Genomic DNA, 19,104 nt, shown 5'->3' with positions numbered 1-19,104 from the left:
GGGGGGGGGGCCGCCGGAGCCGCGGCTCCGCGTGGCGTCACCGACTGGAACCCCCGCCCCCGGCAGGGTGCGTGTTGCGCCCCTCCCGCTCTGCGCAGTCGCGGGGCCGGGGGAGGAGCCGTGGGAATAAAAAGTATTCTTGGGTAGCGGTGGATTTAGGGCGTCTTGTGTGATGACTGCAGGCGCTTAAGGGAAGTGGAAAACAATGGATGTGGGAAGATGTGTCATCCCTTTTCCCGGCAGCCGAGAGACTCAAGCTCCCCCGGGCCCGCTCCCAGCCACTCCCGAGGCTGCGGTTGCCAACTGCGGGCCAAGTCTCCCGCCCAGACCTGCGCCCTGAGCCCCGGCCCCCGCACAGCCGGCTGCTTCCTGGACGCCTTCACACACGCCGCGAACGCAACACGTCCCACGCGGATCCATCCCCTCCTCCCACAACTGCACCTCTCCGTGTGTCCCCTGTCTCTGCCAATAAGTGGCACCCTCTCCTTTCAGCTGCCCAAGCCTAAAACCTGTGCGTCAGGACTCACACCAAGCACGCGCTCAGCTCAGTGATGTCTGTTCATTAAAAGACCTCCTTGGCCATTCCCACGACAATTGTGAACAGGAAAGTGTGTGGCCGTTTCACAAGCTGAGAACTCTCAAATTGAGTCCCCGCCACTTTCCCCTGCACCCCAGAATCCTATATATACACTTACTTACTAGATATCTTCACCTGGATTTCTACCAGACATAACGAACCTAACATGTCCAAAGCTGAGCTTCTCAATACCCCTTTCTCCCCACCCCCTCAGCCCCCGCCAAATACTTCCTTCGTAGTCTTTGCCAACTCAATAAATGACCACTCCGTTCTTCCAGGTCCTTAAGTCAAAAACTTGGTAGTCATCCTGACTTCTGTTTCTCTCTCATCACACCCACAGCTAATCTGTCAGAATCTGACCATTTCCCACTCTCTTCACTGCCAGCACCCTTGTCAAGCCAACTTTATATCCATCACGTGGATAATTACGATAGCCTCCTAATTGTCTCTCTGTCCCATCCTCGGTTTCCCTAATGTGTATTTCCTTTCTTTCTTTCTTTCTTTCTTTCTTTCTTTCTTTCTCTTTCTTTCTTTCTTTCTTTCTTTCTTTCTTTCTTTCTTTCTTTCTTTCTTTTTTAGGATTTTATTTATTTATTCGACAGAGATAGAGACAGCCAGCAAGAGAGGGAACACAAGCAGGGGGAGTGGGAGAGGAAGAAGCAGGCTCATAGCAGAGGAACCTGATGTGGGGCTCAATCCCATAACGCCGGGATCACGCTCTGAGCTGAAGGCAGACGCTTAACCGCTGTGCCACCCAGGCGCCCCCCTAATGTGTATTTTCAATCTCAATTTCAGCCAGCCAAAGTAATCTCTTAAAATATAGATCATATCCCATCACTTCCATGCTCAAAACCTTCCAGGGGCCCCCTATTGCACTCAGATGAAAAAAAAATTAATTTAAGCAGTAAATTTTCTGGATCCTATTTTCAGTTGAGAACGATGAAAAGCTTCGTAAGGGTCCTACGTGATCTGACTCTGTACTGGCCAAATTGACCTCTTCGATTTTCATTCCATATTGCAGGCATGATCCTGCCTCAAGATCTTTGTACTTGCTCTTCCCTCTGTCTGGAATGCTTTTCCCCCAAACAGAGAAATGACTTGCCTCATTACTTCCTTCTGGAATTTACTCAAATATCTCCTCAGGGAGACCTTCCGTGATGATTCTTTTTAAAATTTCAACACACACACACTTCCTATTTCCCTTTCCTACTGTTTTTTTTTTAATCTTAATATGAGTCACTATCTAATAACATTTTGTATATTGTACTTATTTGTTTTGTTTTGTTTCCATTGAGAAACGTAAGTTGCACGCAGAAGGGAATTTCTAGACAGAAATTTGTTCTCTGATGTACCCCCAATGTCTCAAACAGTGCCTGTCTCCTAGTAGACATTCAGTAGCTTTTTGTTGAATGAACGTCTGAACACTCGAAATGGCTCAGATGGCCGGAGCCAGGAGTCCAAAAGAAAAGAGGAGGTTGCACAGTAACGCAAGAATTCTTAATGTTGCTGAATCATACATCAAAAAATGGTTGAAATGCTGAATTTTATGTTACGTTATTTATATTTTACTACAATAAAAAATTAAAAAGTAAAGAGGAGATGTGGTTCTGGACAGGTGGTCAGGAGCAATTTCAAGAAGGATGTTACAAACTACTTTACAGAGATAAGGCTTTATCTCCAGAGTTCATTGTAAGCAGGGGATTGTTTAGATCATACTTGGAATTCAAAAGCCAGCTCCAGCTGTGGTGTGTAGAAAACTATGGCGAGTCATAGGAAGACCGCCTCACACAATAACAGCAAAATACACATTCTTCTCAAATACACATGACATTCTCCAAGAGAGACCATATGTTAGGCCTCAAAAGATCTCAATAAATTTTAAAAGATTTTAAAAAATAAAAATAAAGAAAATTTAAAAAGGTAAGGGGCGCCTGGGTGGCTCAGTCGGTTAAGCACCCAACTCTAGATTTTAGCTCAGGTCATGATTCCAGGGTCCTGGGACCAAGACCCGCATGGGGCTCCCTGAAAAGCAGGAAGTCTGCTTCTCCATCTCGCACTCCCCTTGCTTGTGTTCCCTCTCTCTCTGCCTCTCTCTGTCAAATAAATAAAATCTTTAAAAAAAAATGAAAAAGATCTCAAATCAATAGATCAGTCGTCCTCCTTAAGAAACTATAGAAAGAAGAGCAAACTAAAACTTAAAAAAAAAAAAAAAGCAGAAGGAAAGAAATAATAAAGATCAGAGTGGAGGGGCAGTTGGCATCTGCCTTCGTGGCTCACGTCATAATCTCAGGGTCCTGAGATCAAGCCGTGCATCAGGCTCCCTGCCCTGCGGGGGAGTCTGCTTCTCCCTCTGCCCCTCCCCCTGCTCATAGTCTCTCTCTCAAATAAATAAAATACTTAAATTTTTAAAAAATGTGTTTCAAAGAACACCAGTGAAGGAAGTGAAAAGACAATCTATAGAACAGGAGAAAATATTTGCAAATCATATGTCTGATAAAGGCCTGGTATCTAAAAATACAAACGACCACCTAGGATTCAACAATAAAAAGATAACCCAATTTTGGGGGGCCTGGCTGATTCAGTCGCTGGAGCATGCGATACTTGATTTCGGGGTTGTGAGTCAGAGCCCCACGTTAAGTTACTTAAAAATAATAATAATAAAATAAAAATAAATCAGGCTAAGGATTTGAATAGACAGTTCTCCAAAGACGATATACAAATGGTCAGTTAGCACATGAAAATATGCTGAACATCACTAATCATTGAAGAAATGAGGCGGGGGGGGAGGGGAAGAGATGCCACTTCACGCCCACGAGGATGGCTAAAATAGTGCACAGTGACCCTCAGTGAGGATGTGGAGAAATCGCGATGCTCACGCATGCACCCAGGGCAGGCGGACCAGCACATGAGGGGCAGCTGCTAAGACAACGCTCAGTTCTTCAAAATGCTAAGTCTAGACTTTCCGCATGACCCAGCAATCTCACTCCTAGTATACGGTCCTAGGTGTATCCACCCAAGAGAACTGAGAGCAGGGTGGCCATCCTAATTCAGAGACGCGCAAGCTCATCCCAAGAGCCTGTACGACAACTCCCATCAGACCACGTCAGTCCCGCGCAGCCGGATGGGAAACGTAGGCGGTCCACACTGTCTTGGGCGCTTTTCGGTGTGTCGGCTGGCCACGCTGCCGTCAAGCGCTCACTGTCGCAAAAAAAAAAAAAACCCTTCCCTGCGCCGTTCTTTCCCCTCCTCCGTCAACCGTGACTTAACTTCGCCCGCAGGCGGCTTCACCGCGGGACTGAAGAGCGTGACAGAGCGCTTTACGACAGTTGCTTTGTGGCAGCGCCGGAGAAGGAAGATGGCGGCCACCGTAGTAGCCGCTCGAGGAGCGGGGTCCGCGCCGGCCTGGGGTCCCGAGGCCATTACCCCGGACTGGGAAAGCCGGGAAGTCTCCACAGGGGTGAGGAGGCACTCGGGGTTCAGGAGATGTACGCAAGGCTTGATGCGATGGGACGATGAGGCCTGAGTGGCTTGGAAAACTGGAGGGCGGGGAAGGGAGGCGGTCTGATGTGCTGTAGCAGGGAAGAGGTAAGAGGTATCCTGAGTATGTTGGAGAGTGGTGTGGAAGGGAGGCTGGAGCGCGGAGTCCCGGCATCTTGCGGGACGAGGGTTTCAGGCCGGCATGGGCCTCTGGGGATTTGAGGGTTGGGATTCTGGTATTCTGCGGGGCTGTTGGGGCCCTCAGGAGACTTGCTAGCGGGTCGGTGGCGCACGACTTGCGTACTCCAGGAACTGCATTGCGGAATATGCTGGAGAATGGGAAGAGACCCAGATTCACCCCTTTCTTCTTTCTCCCAGACCACTATCATGGCCGTGCAGTTTGAAGGGGGCGTGGTTCTGGGAGCAGACTCCAGAACGACCACTGGGTGAGCTCAGGACAGATACTGGCAGGTCATCCCATCTTTCCCTTCCTTCCTTCCGTCCTTCCTTGCCTAGCAGTCCGTCCTTACCCTCCACAGCCCACCGCGGGAAGGGAGGTTTCTCCCCTCCTTGGACTTAAGGATTTGCTCCAGATCCTACTACTTCCCAGTTTTCCCTCTCACCCCTTGGTGAAATTTTTGTGAAAGTCTGTTCTCCAGATAGCTTCAGTTTGGGTGAGAATTAATGGGAAATGCAGAAATTCCTATTCCTGAGCCCTGGGAGTAGGTAGTAATGGGATGGGGGTGGGAGACGAGTGGGATGGCTCCCTCATTATCCTGCCACCCTGCAGGTCCTACATCGCCAATCGAGTGACTGACAAGTTGACACCTATTCACGACCGTATTTTCTGCTGCCGCTCAGGCTCTGCAGCTGATACGCAGGCAGTAGCCGATGCGGTCACTTACCAGCTTGGTTTCCACAGGTACTTGTGGGCAGGGGAGGAGCAAGTGTCTGCAGGAAGTGGGGACCCGAGGTGCTAAATGGTCTACTCCCGGGTCCTGAGGCTGCCTCTCCTGTCACTCTCCTCACCCTCTAGCATTGAGCTGAATGAGCCTCCGCTGGTACACACAGCAGCCAGCCTCTTTAAGGAGATGTGTTACCGATACCGGGAGGACCTGATGGCGGGAATCATCATTGCGGGCTGGGACCCGCAAGAGGGTGGGCAGGTGAGACACCCCCACCCCCACCCGGGCACTGGAACCATGCCTTTGATCCTCTCCCCACCCCAGCCATTTTCTGGTTTTCTTCCCAGTCTCTACCTCACTTACTATAAATTCCTCCCAGACCGATCCCACATGGACCGGTGTATGTACGTGTGTTGCCGAGGGTACAGCTAGTGACTCTCCTTGCATCTGGCAGGTGTACTCAGTGCCCATGGGGGGTATGATGGTAAGGCAGTCCTTTGCCATTGGAGGTTCTGGGAGCTCTTACATCTATGGCTATGTCGATGCTACCTACCGGGAAGGCATGACCAAGGAGGAGTGTCTGCAGTTCACTGCCAATGGTGAGAACTTGGCTTTCTGGGCCTGTGAACTCCAACCCTCACGTCCAAGCCACCCTCATATCCATTCCTCACTTCTTGTAGTGATGCCAGCATCTGACTCTGACCCCGACTTTCTTCTTTTGTTCACAGCTCTCGCCTTGGCCATGGAGCGGGACGGCTCCAGCGGAGGGGTGATCCGCCTGGCAGCCATTGCGGAATCAGGGGTAGAGCGGCAGGTACTTTTGGGAGACCAGATTCCGAAATTCACCATTGCCACTTTACCACCCCCCTGATGCCTAGAATTCTAGGATACAATGAGAGACACCCCATAGTGACGTAAAATTCAATAAACAGTTTGTCCGAAAGAGTCTGCTCTGAGGATCTTTTCTTTTTCTTTTTTTTTTTTTAATTAATTAATTTATTTATTTGACAGAGATAGAGACAGCCAGCGAGAGAGGGAACACAAGCAGGGGGAGTGGGAGAGGAAGAAGCAGGCTCATAGCAGAAGAGCCTGATGTGGGGCTCCATCCCAGATTGCCGGGATCACGCCCTGAGCCGAAGGCAGACGCTTAACTGCTGTGCCACCCAGGCGCCCCTCTGAGGATCTTTTCTTGACCTCAAGTCTGCACTTGCTTGGCCCCTCCTGTGCGTTCAAAGCTCTGCTCGGAGCCGGGAGGCAGACAGGCCTTTGCAAGAATGGTTTTCAGGCCGCTTTCTCCAGACCACCTTCCGCCACACTCCCTTTCCTGCACAATACCCAGGTCCTTAGGACACCAAAGTATAGTTGAAATGGGGGCTCCCAAGAAATGACCCACCCCCTTCCCTGTTCAAGCCCAGGGTGGAACTCAGAATCCTGACCGGGACTGGGGTCACCTCCCCTCAGCCTGCCTCCTGCTTGTCATCATGGCTGGCTCCTGACCCAAAGGCCAGAGGACACCACATCTCCAGTCCAGACTCATGGTCCCCTCCCTCCACACTCACCTCTGTCACTTCATCTTGTCGGGAGGAGCAGCCTGACTACATTGCCTTTGGGGACAAAGGTGGACCTTGTTTGGAAATAGCATTTAAGATGGGTGTTGGGCAGGAGAGGGGGTCCTTAGGAGCACTGTGGGCCAGCCCTGCAAGCTGTCATTCCCGCGGGGGTGCGATGGTGAAGCAGCCTTCAGCCCCTGGGATGGGAGGCTGCCAGTAGACTCAGCCCACTCAAGCCATTCACGGGGCCTCTGTTTTTCCTCTACTCTGGGGATAAGGGAACTGTAGAAACCACGTTGAAAAACTTGGCTCTAGAATGTGATCCTGCCCTGGAGAATTTTGGAGGTTACGAGGGAGGCTTCCTAAGGAGGTGGGAGGTCTTGGATTAAGTGAAAAACAGCAGAGCAGGACTTTGATCCCAAACATATACCTCAAACTGAAAGTAACCCGTAAAGAGGGGTGCCTGGGTGGCTCAGTCTGTTAAGCATCTCACTCTGGATCGTGGCTCAGGTCAGGATCTCAGGGTCCAGGGGCAGGGCCCCGAGTCCGCTAAGTGCTCGGCAGGGACTTGGTTTGAGATTCTCTCTCCCTCTTCCCTCCCCCTTCCCCCCACCCCCGCCCTGCTTGCTCATGCTCTGTCTCTCTAAAAAATAAATAAATAGATCTTTAAAAAAAAATAAATAACCCATGGAGAACTTTTGACTTTTCTGCAAAACCTGTTTCCCCAGTCCTCCCTCCCTCAAGGCGTCCTTGCTTCCTCCGTTCCCCCGCGCTCTGCACGGAGCTGGACAGTAGCTCCGAAAAGCTCCGAGCGCTTCTTGCCGTCTGCACACCGCTCTGTAAGGGACGGGACGTTAATTCCAGGCGTAGGACATAGTGGTTCGACAACTGCTGTGCTCGCTGCACCCCCGTCTCCATCCCGGCTGCCATCTTGACTTGCCTGCAGGATGCCAGCAGTGCCGTCCATGACCTTGCTGCTCCCGCACGTGCCCTCCCACAACCTTTTCCGCAGCAACCAGCCGGAGCGATCTTTCAGTGTAAGTGGGCGCATGCTGTGCCCTGCTTGACCTCCCTCCATGTCTCCCTGTCCCATCTAGGATGACATTTTAGCTCCTCACCGTGGCCCGGAGCACCCAACAGGTCCCCCCAGCGGTGACACTCCGGTCACTGGCTTTTTTTCTCTTCCCTAGGACCTCAGGGGTTTTGCGCTTACACTGCCTGTTTTTCCTGCCCAGGACTCATCCTCCCTGATTTTTTTTTTTTTAATAAACTTTTGTTTTTGTTAAGGCATGTCTCCAGCCAGTGTGGAGCTTGAACTCACGACCCCGAGATCGAGAGTCGCATGCTCCGCCGACGGAGCCTGCCAGGCGCCCCATAAAATAAACTTTTTTAGAGCAGTTTCAGGTTCGCGACAGAACTGAGCGGAGGTTTCCCGTCCGCCACGCCTGCCCTCACGCGCCCAGCCTCCCCCGCTGCCAACATATGTTACAGCAAATCCCCACGACACCGGGGTTCCCGATTCTCACTTGGCTCCTGACCATTCGGCTCTCAGCTCAAATGCCACCTTAGCAGCAGAAGCGCCCCCTCCATCCTGCTCTCGCAGTACCGTGTAATTTGCTTCCTAGCCATCACTCCTGGCTCGTGTGTTTATTTACCGTCTGTGAGAAGAGCAGGCTCTGCTTGGTCCACTGATGCGTCCTCACTGCCCGCCAGGGAGGAAAGAATGTGCTCCCTCGCCTCATCCCCAGTGCTGTCCGGCCTCCAGCCTCTCCAAGCAGCTCACCACCCTCCACTCCGAGCTTGACCTCAGAGCACCCGCTTCTGCCAGCCCCACCTGGGCTCCGCAGGAGATCAGCTACGCTATATTCACCAGCCCCGCGTCCCCTCCCCTCCGTGCTGCGCTCCCCAGCTCAGCCCCAGGACCACCCCCACCCCAACACGCACGCATGCACCCAACACTGGGCAACTCTGAGTCTGTTTAATGACAAGGTCACGAGGGACTTGGGGCCGGGTGCATCACGGAGAAGTCTGGGGAGGGAAGGTTGCAAAGCTCCCTGGAAGGTCAGCCCCGGGTTGTCCCCATCAGATGGTGGAGTCGTTGGCGGATGTGACGTCATGCAGCTGGTGGCGGAAGGAGAGTCGGGCTTTGCGGCTGAAGTAGGCTCCAGACCCCGAGGAGGCTATCCCTCCCTCGGCCACGATGGGGGCTATAGGCGGGCTGGGATTTGGATCTGGAGGGGCTGTGGGATCCAGGCCTGAAAGGGGGATTGGAGGAGGGAGAAGGGTGTTGCGGGGCAGCAACCTCCTTCCTTCCCTGCAGGGAGGAGGAAAGAGGCCAGGGCGGTCCCGGGGCAGGGAGAGGGGACGTTGAGAGAGCGGGGCTGGTTTCACCCGCCTGCGACCTATGTGGTCACACAGGGCCCCACACGCAGAAGGGCCCCCGGGCTTGCTGGGATGGTCTGCCATCACTGTCTTGAAGGTGTTAATAAGTGTTTTTGCTGGGGGCTTCACGTCCTCCTTTTGCATTGGGCCGTCCTATGGAGAATCCACCTCCCACCCAGGGAAACAAACTATTCCTTTCCCTTCACTGGTTTGAGCGTTTACCTTTCTCCCCAGAGAGACAGCGCCCCCCGTTTTCCTCGGTCTCCCCCCATACCTGCTCCTCTTTCAGTCCCCCGCTGTCTCCGGCACCCACACCATGGGAAGCACCATGCCCCCTTGAGACCCATCTCAACAGTGGAGGAGACCAGGATGCTGGGAATGGCCAGTAGGGCCCCAGGAGGAGGGGTGTGGCTTCCAAGACAGTGGAGGAGACCAGGATGCTGGGAATGGCCAGTAGGGCCCCAGGAGGAGGGGTGTGGCTTCCAAGCCCCCCCACTGTGGGCCAAACTACCACTTAGCCTCAGACCGCCTGGTGATTACAGGCGCCAGGGGATGGAGGAGAAGAGGGAGGAGGGAAGAGGTGGACGGGTACCCCATTCAAACACCTATCCTTTTGTGCCCCCTTCACTTGGGGCAATCTCTGGTCTCCTGGGAGAAGCAGGAGGACGCTGGGAGGGGAGGGACGGCGGAGAGACGCGGAGGTGCTGGGACCCACAGACGCAGTGAGAATCCACTGTGGCAAAGCCGGACGACTCGGTGCCAGCCTGGACACTGCCGGGGGCTCGTTTGTATTCCAGAATGAGAATCCAGATTTTAGAGACTAGTCTATTTTTGTAGAACGAGACATTGTGCAGGGCAGGAGAAACGTTCGGTTCTCTCCAAGCGGTCCGGGAGCTCTCATCCCCTGCTCGGAGGATAGTTGTGGGAGACTCGTGATGCTGTCCCAGGTAGATCCCTGGGACAGGGATCTGTCCCAAGAGATCCTTCCACACGTTGCTTTAGTTCATCCCGTTCATGTAGCGATCCTTTGAGGCGTTACTGCTGTCCTGCTTTCACAGCCGATGAACTGGAGGCACGGAGATTCGCCCAAGGTCACGCAGGCCGTGAGAGCAGGAGCTCACGCCTACCCCCGCCAGGCCGACCCGGCCACTCTGAACCCCATGGGCTGACCTTCGGGCACTGATGCCCTCAGCCAGGCCTGGGGGACCGGAGCCCCCGCGGCAGGGACTCTGGACGCCCCACCCCCGTGGAGCTGTGCGAACGCGATCTTACCCTTCGCTGAGGGTGTGTGGTGCGGCAACGCTTGGCAAACATTGCTGCCTAGCCTGTCAGACTTAGAAATCGGGTTCCTATTTCCAAAACGACCTGATTGAAGTACAAATTTCCATGCACTTGAATACACACATCTGTGTACAGTTCTGTGAGTCCTAACAAGTGTCTACACCCGGGGAATAACCACCCCAATCAAGATATGGGACATTTCCAACACCAACTTCCATGAACCTGCCTTACTGCAACCTCGTCCCCTCCCCGGCCACAGGAGCCCACTGATGTCAGCTCAGTGGGTCTAGATCCGTCTGCCTGTTTCGGAACATTGTATCAACGACTTGAATAGTGTTACCTTCTTGTGTCCGGTCGGCATAATGGTTTTGAAATTCACCCATTTGCAGTTTTACTTGTGTTTTTTGTAGTAACAGTTTATTGATATAAATGACATTATATTTACAGCTGCACAGACATCCCAACTAACTTTATAACATTTTCATGACCCTCAAGAGACCCTGCAGCCCCTGCCAGTCCCCCAGCCCACCCCATTCTCTTCCTTCCCAGCCGGTGGCCACCACTAACCCACCTTCTGTCTCTATGGATTTCATGTAAATGAAATCCTACCCTATGTGGTCCTTTGTGTCTGACCTCTTTCACTCAGCATCGTGTTTTCAAGGTCGTCCCTGTTGTAGCACGTGTTAGGACTTTATTCCTTCTTATGGCTGAGTAGTATTCCGTTGTAGGGACTACACCACATCCCGTGTCCCCATTCACCGACTGACCGACACTGGGCTGTTTCTACGTCTGGGCTATTTGAATACTACTCCTACCGACATTCACGTGCAGGTGTTTGTGCCGACATCTGTTTTCAATTCTCTCGGGTATACTTTTTTCTTTTATTTCTTTAAAGTTTCCTTTATTTATTTGAGAGAGAGAGAGAGAGAGTGCAACCAGGGGAAGGGGAGAGGGAGAGAGAGAATCTCAGGCAGACTCCCCACGGAGCTTGGAGCCCTAGTCCAGGCTCGACCCCACGACCCTGAGATCATGACCTGAGCCGAAACCAAGAGTCGGCTGCCTAACCAACTGAGCCACCCAAGCACCCCTAACTTTCTTTCTTTTAACTGAAGTATAGTTGACACATGATGTCACCTTAGGTTTAGGGGACTGGATGGTGACTGGACAAGTCTGCACCTTACGCCATGCTCACAAGTGTAGCTACAGCCCGTCGTCGTACAATGCCAGCACAGTGACACGGACTGTCACCGCCATGCTGGACCTTTCATCCCCATGACTTACTCCTTCCACAACAGGAAGCCTGGGCCTCCCACCCCCTCCACCCATTTTGCCCAACCCCCCACACTCCCTGGCAACCACCAGTCTTGGATTTATGGGTCTGCTCCTGCTTCGTCTGTCCATTCTGCTTTTGAGAGAGAGAGAATGTGGAGGGCAGAGGGAGAGGGAAGGAGAGAATCTTAAGCAGGCTCCACACCCAGCATGGAGCCTGACGCGGGGCTCCATCTCAGGACCCTGAGATCATGATCTGAGCCGAAATCAGGAGTCAGAGGCTTAACCAACGGAGCCACCCAGACATCCCTGTTCATTTTGTTTTTTAGATTCTGCATATAAGTGAAATCACATGATATTTGTCTCTGTCTGACTTATCTCACTTAACATTGTAAGCTTGAGATCCACTCATGTTGTTACACGTGGCAAGATCTCATTTTTCATGGTTGAGTAATATTCCTGTGTGTGTTTATGTGTGTAGTATGTCTTCTTTATCCACTCATCAATCAATGGACATTTAGGTTGTAAATAATGCTGCTATAAACATAGGGGAACGTATATCTTTTCAATTCATATTTTCATTTTCTTTTTTTTTTTTTAAAGATTTTTTTTATTTATTTGACAGAGACAGCCAGCGAGAGAGGGAACACAGCAGGGGGAGTGGGAGAGGAAGAAGCAGGCTCCCAGTGGAGGAGCCCAATGTGGGGCTCGATCCCGGAATGCCAGGATCACGCCCTGAGCCGAAGGCAGACGCTTAACGACTGCGCTACCCAGGCGCCCGCAATTCATGTTTTCATTTTCTAAGGGTAAATACCATGTAATGAAATTACTGGATCGGGTGGTACTTTTACTTTCAATTTCTTGAGGACCCTCCATACTCTCTTCCACGGTGGCTGCACCAGTTTGCATTCCCACCAACAGGGCACGGGGGTTCCTTTTTCTCCACATCCTCACCAACCCTTGTTATTTCTTATCTTTTTTGTATGAGCCATTCTGACGGGTGTGAGGTGGTCTCTCGCTGTGGTTTTGATTTATTTCCCCGATGATGAGTGATGGTGAGCGTCTATCTTTTCATGTGTCTCTTGGCCATTTGTATGTCTTCTTTGGGAAAATGTCTGTTCAGGTCTTCTGCCCATGTTTAAATCAGATTGTGTTTTTTGGTATTGAGTTGTATAAGGTTTTTTTGGTTTTTGATTTTTCCTTAAGCAGTCTCCATGCCCAGCCCAAGACCCCGAGATCAAGACCTGAGCTGAAATCAAGACTCAGACACTTCACCGACTGAGCCCCCCAGGTGCCCCATAGAAGTTCTTCATAGATTTTGGATACTAACCCTTTCCTGGATCTATCATTGGCTCTATCTGGATCTATCTTCTATTCAGTAGGTTGTCTTTTAGTTTTGCTGTTTCCTTTGCTACACAAAAGCTTTTTATTTTGAGGAAGTCCCAATAGTTTATTTTTGCTTTTGTTTCCTTTGCCTCTGGAGATGCATCTAGAAAGAAGTTGCTAGAGCTGATGTCAGAGACCTTACCTCCTGTGCTCTCTTAGGCAGTAAGGTCCCTGATTTCAGGCCTCACATTTAGGTCCTTCATCCAGTTTGAGTTTATTTTTGTGCCTGGTATGAGAAAGTGGTCCAGTTGCATTCTTCTGCATGGAGCTGTCCAGTTTTCCCAGCACCATTCATCGAAGAGACTGTCTTTTTCCCACTGGATATTCTTGCCTTCTTTGTCTTGGATTAGCCGACCATACAGGTGTGGGTTTATTTCTGGGTTCTCTATCCTGTTCCACTGATCTATATGTCTATTTTTGTGCCAGTACCATACTGTTTTGATTATAGAGCACTCAATGCTTAACATTTTGAGGAACTCTCTTCCAAGGTGGCCGCACCATTTTACACCACCGAGTAACAGTATATTATCACAAATTAATCAACATAAAAAACCTCTTCTCTTTAAAAAGCACCATTATTTTAAGCACACAAACCCCATTCAGTGAAAAAGGGTTAGTGATACAAGTATCTGATGAAGGATTTACATCCTAAATATAGGGGCCTCTGGCTGGCTGGGTTGGTAGAGCCTGCCACTCTGGATGGCAGGATCCTGAGTTCAAGCCCCATGTTGGGCGTGGAGCCCACCTAAAAAAATAAGAAAATAAAGTAAAAATACAAAATACATCAAGAACTCGTAATTCAGTAAGACAACATATTTTTTTAAAAATTAGCAACAGATTGGGGCGCCTGGGTGGCACAGCGGTTAAGCGTCTGCCTTCGGCTCAGGGCGTGATCCCCGGCGTTGTGGAATCGAGCCCCACATCAGGCTCCTCCGCGGGAGCCTGCTTCTTCCTCTCCCACTCCCCCTGCTTGTGTTCCCTCTCTCGCTGGCTGTCTCTATCTCTGTCAAATGAATATATAAAATCTTTTTTAAAAAATTAGCAACAGACTAGAACAGACACTTTGCAAAAGAAGATCTACCAAAGGACGGATAAGCACATGAAACACAGTCAACATGAAGCATCAGAGAAATGCAGACGCCACTACAGTGATTACTACTTAGCTCTTTAGAAAGGCCAACACTAAAACGATTGACAGCTCCCATGCGGGCCGTGCTGTGGGACAGTATGAAATAACATCCCTTGATTTTGGCGATGCAGTCTGGCCGTGTCTTGGAAAGTTAAAATACACTTCTTCCACGACCCACTCCACTCCTAGCTATTTACCCAAGAGCAAGGAAAACGCAAATGCACCCTAAGACTTAGGCAGGAATGTTTACGGGAGCTCCGTCGCAACAGACGAGAAACAACCCAGATGTCCCTCAAAAGGAGAGATAAGGACGTCTGCATTTAAAAAGGAGGGCATATTTTGTCTTTAGAACTTGAGCGCTTCCAGTCTCCCCCCGCTTGATTGTCAGTCCCGGGGGAGCGGGGTGCTCGCTCCCGGTGGTTCGCGCAGAGTCCGGCCCGAGGCCAGGGCGCGGGAGACTGCGCGCAGGGGCAAGCACGCCGGCGGGTGCACACTCCCGGGCCCGGGGCCGCCGGCCCTCCCGCCCCCCGGCAGCCCTTGCCCGCCCCCGCCGGCTGCGCCAGGCGGGAGGGGGCCGGCTGCGGCCCCGCGGGGGACAACGCGCGCTCCGACAGACGGCGCGGGGCGCGCAGGCGGCGGGGCGGGCCCGGGGCGGCGGGGGCGGGCCGGGGCCGACGGGGCGGGCGGGGAGGAGGTGAGGCCGGGCGGGGAGGTGAGGCCGGGCGGCCCGCCCCGGGGGCCGGCCTGAGCGCCCGCCCCGCCCCGCCCCGGCCGCGCTGGTGTGGGCCCGGCTTGCTGCGCCGCTCCCTCCGCTGGCGGACCCGCGCGGGCGCCGGCTCGGGCTGCGGGTGAGGGGCCGGGGCGGGGCGCGGCGGAGAGCCCGGGCCCGGCGGGGAGGAGGCAGGGGCTGGCGCTTGGGGCCAGCGGGGCTGCGGCTCCACTGCACCGAGATTTCAGGCTTTCCCTCCCGGGCAGGGCGCGCGCACTTCCTCATTCCCGCGGGACCCCCTCTCCGCGCCCGGCCGGCCTGACGGGACCCCGCTTGGCCCGGCTTCTGCTCCGCCCTGGTTTGGGGTCCCCGCGGCCTGGCGGAGTTCCGGCGCGCCGGCTCCGGGCCGGAGGACGGGGCTGAGGGATTCTGGATGCGGGACCCGGGTACCGGATGGAGGTCAGAGGCGGGTCGGCGGGGCGTTGCAGACTGGCGGAGAAGAGGGGCTCCCATGGGAGGTGGAGGACCGTGGGGGCGGGTGCTGCAGGCTGATCACCTCCCTGAGGCCTCCCATGCTCCCAGGATGGCGGCGACCCGAGCCTCTTCCTCTGGGGGCGACCTGGACTCCAGCCAGCTGCACATGGAGCCCGACGAGTTGGACACTCTGAGGGAGGGAGAGGACCAGGTGCAGGGAGCTCGGCCCTCGGGGAGGAGAGGGCCGGAGAGCTCCGGGGTCCACACTCTCTTTCTCTCCCTCTAGCTGACCGGATGCACCCTTTTCTGGCCATCTACGACCTGCAGCCTCTGAAAATGCACCCGTTGGTGTTCGCCCCTGGGGTCCCGGTCACGGCCAAGTGGTGGGCACTGAGAGATACACCAGCGGATCCAAGGTGGCCGGCGGGCTCTGGGGAGCTGGGCGGAGGGAGGGCTGCGCCCAGCAGGACAGCCACTCAGCCCTCGCTCCCCAGGTGGGAACGTGCACCTTGTATTCTGTCCGCTTGACACATGGCGCCTTTACCTGGACCACCAAGAAGAAGTTCCGTCATTTCCAGGAGCTGCACCGGGACCTCCTGAGACACAAAGTCTTGATGAGTCTGCTTCCTGGCGCGGTAAGGGGACCCGTCTGCTTCCCGTCAAGGGCACGCGCTCCCACCCTGGGGCTGCATGGGCTGCCCTGCCCCAGCCCCAGGCCACACCTTCTCCTGTCCCAGCTACTTTCCTGCCCCAGCTCTGGCCACAGGCCCCCTCCCCTGACCCGGTTGAAACCTTCCCAGCCCAGCTCTCCCTGTCCGTGGTTCTGTGCCAATAGCTCAGCCGGGCTGGATGCCCAAAATGCCCTTGGCAGCCTCCCTCCTTTTCTTGTCTCTGTTCTCAGGATAGGGGCCTTCTGCCAGTCTCAGGCCTCCCCAGGATCCCATTTCTAGTGCCACAGGAATGCAGGCTCTCTGCTTCCCGGCTCTTCCTGACCCTCGCCCCCATCTCTTCCACAGCTTTGGTGTGGCCCACCCTCCAGCGGAGAGGCAGCCAACCGAGAGATACCCTCTCTGCCACGAGCGGGTCCTGAGGGCTCCAGCAGACATGTCCAGCAAACAGGTGCAACCAGGCGGCAGTCCCCTGGGAAGGCATCTGGTGTGCAAATGGCTCTGGTCCCATCTGTCTCTGTCTCTCATCCCTGCTTCAGAAGTACCTGGAGAATTACCTCAACCGCCTCCTGACCATGTCTTTCTACCGCAACTACCACGCCATGGTAAGGCCCGGGGCTGGACGCTTGTGCCGTTTAGGTGGACCTGTATCATCAGACCCCCAGATGGCGGAGGACCCGGGTCCGCAGGGTCCCAAGGGCTGAAAGCCCGAGTCTCTCCTCTGAGCCCTTGTCTTCCTCTGCAGACAGAATTCCTGGAAGTCAGTCGGCTGTCCTTTATCCCGACCTTGGCTCCAAGGGACTGTGAGTGTCCGACACCCCTCACCCAGCTGCCCGCAAACCTGTGGATCTCTCCCTGCTGGTGGATGGGGAAAGAACTGCAGGGAGAGGGCAGGCACTGGTGGTGGTGGTGGGGGCTCTGGATTCCTTTTGGGGCATCTCCTACTGGATTTTCCCCACGGGAGGAGTGATCCGGAAGAGCGTTCGGGCGGCCACCATGTTCCTGGCCTCACATGCTGTGGCCGAGACCAAGTTTGTTACCGCTGGTCCAAGAGGTGGGTCCGGCCATGGAGCTGCTGGGCCGTGGGGGGGTGGGGGTGAAGAAGGAGATCGCGAGGGCAGGGAGAGACGGACGGAGCCCTTCCGCTCCAGGTGGCTGGTGGTGAAGGACTCCTTCCTGCTGTACATGTGCCTGGAGAGCGGGCGCCATCTCCTTTGTTCAGCTCTTCGACCCGGCCGAGGTGCAGGTGGGGAAAAGGAGCACAGAGGCACGCTACGGGGTCAGGATAGACACCTCCCACAGGTAAGGCCTCCTGGTGTGGACGGACACCGGGAGCAGGTGGAAGGAGAGGAAGGATTTCCACCCCCTGGAGCTGGCCTTGACTTGGAACCAGGGAACTGGTCTGGCCACATGCCTGGGGTGCTCTTAGCCGGAGAGGGGTTTGAGTAGAAGCCTCAGAGGCGGAGTGACTCCTGATACAAAGAAAAGGCCCTCCATCCATTCATCCATCCATTCATTTGACAAACCGGTGCCTGGTGCCCCTGTTGGGTGCCGGCCACCCAGCTATTGCACAGGGCAGAGTCATGCCTTGTTGGGTGGAGTCGGGAACGAGGGGACGATGGCAGGAAGTGCGGGAAAGAAGGAACAGCCTAGAGGGGAGGTGTCCGGGCAAGGCCGGGGCATGAAGGGTGAGGGCTGAGGTCCCCCCCGTTCTTCCTGCTCAGGTCCCTGATTCTCAAGTGCGGCAGCTACCGGCAGGCACGGTGGTGGGGCCGGAGATCACCGAGCTGGCCCAGGGCCCGGGCAGAGACTTCATTCAGCTGCACCGGCTTGCATATGCCCCGCCCCGGCCGGGGACCTTGGCCCGTGGTGAGACCCTGACGTCCCTCCGGAGCTTGTCTGTGGGCTTCCGGACCCACTCGGTGTTTTCTGAGTCCTTGATCCTCTGAGTACCCTCTCCTTTGGTCTCCTTGACCATCTGACCTCTAACCACACTGATACCTAATATCCCTCTGACCTCTCTGACCCCTCCCACTCCCTAATCTCCTCTGACCCTGACCTCTCTGACCTCCTGCAACCTTTTACCTGCCCTTTACCCATGCTTTCTCTCGCCTTAGGATTTCTTCAAAACTCTCTGATTCATTCATTCATTCATTCATTCATTCATAGTAAACATTTTCTTAGCACCTACTGTGTGCCAGGCCCAGTGCAGGAGGAATAGGACAGCTCCGTAGCTGATTCGGTCCACAGAACAATGGCAAGTTGCCGTGATTCGGTCACGGAACAATGGCAAGTTGCCGTTCTGCAGGAGAGGTATGGGGTGCGAGGCGCCAGAGGGAGGCGCTGCCCGGCGTGGGGATGTCAGGACAGGCTTGCAGGAGGCAGCAGCCTGCGCAGGGCAGAAGCGGGAGTACTTGGCATGTTTTTGAGCGCCCAGGACGGACCTTGCAGCGGGGAGGGGTGGGGGGGAGGGAGGAAGAGTTGCGACCAGAGAAGAGGCTGGGGCTGCAGGGGCTGGCTGTGCTCCCCATGCTGAGTGGAGGCAGCTGGACTCCATCACAGGCAGGAGGGAGTCGGCGAAGCATTGTTTTCTTGGGGGTGCTTGGACATTTTTTTTTTTTTTAAGATTTTATTTATTTATTTGACAGAGATAGAGACAGCCAGCGAGAGAGGGAACACAAGCAGGGGAGTGGGAGAGGAAGAAGCAGGCTCATAGTGGAGGAGCCTGATGTGGGCTCGATCCCATAACGATCCCATAACGCCGGGATCACGCCCTGAGCTGAAGGCAGGCAACCCGCTGTGCCACCCAGGCGCCCCTGGACATTTGCTTTTTAACAGCACAGCTAACAGCTGATAGTTGCCTAGTAGTGACTGTGTGCCGGGACCTGTCTTGAGTTTTTCCGTGTCTTATTAGGTCCTCACGCAACCCGGTGAGGCGGGTACTGTTGCGCCATTCTACAGATGGGAACACTGAGGCGAGGATGAGGTTGAGGAACCTGCCTAAGGTCACACAGCTTGTAAACAGCGGAACCCGGATTCAAAACCGGGCAGTCTGGCAAGACCCGTCTTCACCTTCACATTAGACTGTTTGTTATTAGAAAGGCAAACAAGGGGTGCCTGGCTGGCTCAGTGGGTGGAGTGTGCGACTCTCGATCTCACAGTCGTGAGTTCGAGCCCCACGTTGGCGTAGAGATTGCTTCAAAAGAGAAAATCTTTTTTTTTAAGATTTTATTTATTCTTCAGGAATAGACACAGCCAGCGAGAGAGGAACACAAGCAGGGGGAGTGGGAGAGGAAA

At 54.1% G+C, this 19,104-nt stretch overlaps 2 protein-coding genes across 2 annotated transcripts in view; both read left to right on the top strand.

The window, feature by feature from the left end:
* The first annotated feature begins 3,878 nt into the window (after window positions 1–3,878).
* Window positions 3,879–5,902, top strand: PSMB6 (proteasome 20S subunit beta 6). The gene is made up of 6 exons (XM_008687940.2): window positions 3,879–4,034; window positions 4,433–4,500; window positions 4,845–4,976; window positions 5,091–5,220; window positions 5,414–5,558; window positions 5,688–5,902. Exons 1-6 carry the CDS (start codon window positions 3,933–3,935, stop codon window positions 5,828–5,830), a joined length of 720 nt encoding a protein of 239 aa, XP_008686162.2. The 5' UTR covers window positions 3,879–3,932; the 3' UTR covers window positions 5,831–5,902.
* Window positions 5,903–15,248: 9,346 nt separating this feature from the next.
* LOC121102452 (phospholipase D2-like) overlaps window positions 15,249–19,104 on the top strand; it is a 14,853-nt gene continuing 10,997 nt past the window's right edge. Inside the window, 12 exon segments of the mRNA XM_040628319.1 lie at window positions 15,249–15,349; window positions 15,424–15,509; window positions 15,512–15,555; window positions 15,634–15,774; window positions 16,156–16,260; window positions 16,347–16,412; window positions 16,553–16,614; window positions 16,772–16,861; window positions 16,959–17,007; window positions 17,009–17,109; window positions 17,532–17,578; window positions 17,581–17,676. Coding sequence (XP_040484253.1) covers window positions 15,249–15,349; window positions 15,424–15,509; window positions 15,512–15,555; window positions 15,634–15,774; window positions 16,156–16,260; window positions 16,347–16,412; window positions 16,553–16,614; window positions 16,772–16,861; window positions 16,959–17,007; window positions 17,009–17,109; window positions 17,532–17,578; window positions 17,581–17,676 — 988 coding nt within the window.

The sequence above is a fragment of the Ursus maritimus genome, unplaced genomic scaffold (assembly GCF_017311325.1).
Source record: "Ursus maritimus isolate PB19 unplaced genomic scaffold, ASM1731132v1 scaffold_14, whole genome shotgun sequence".
Classification (NCBI taxonomy): Eukaryota; Metazoa; Chordata; class Mammalia; order Carnivora; family Ursidae; genus Ursus; species Ursus maritimus.
Note: the sequence above shows the minus strand (reverse complement) of the source record. Positions and strands in the feature narration are given on the sequence as shown.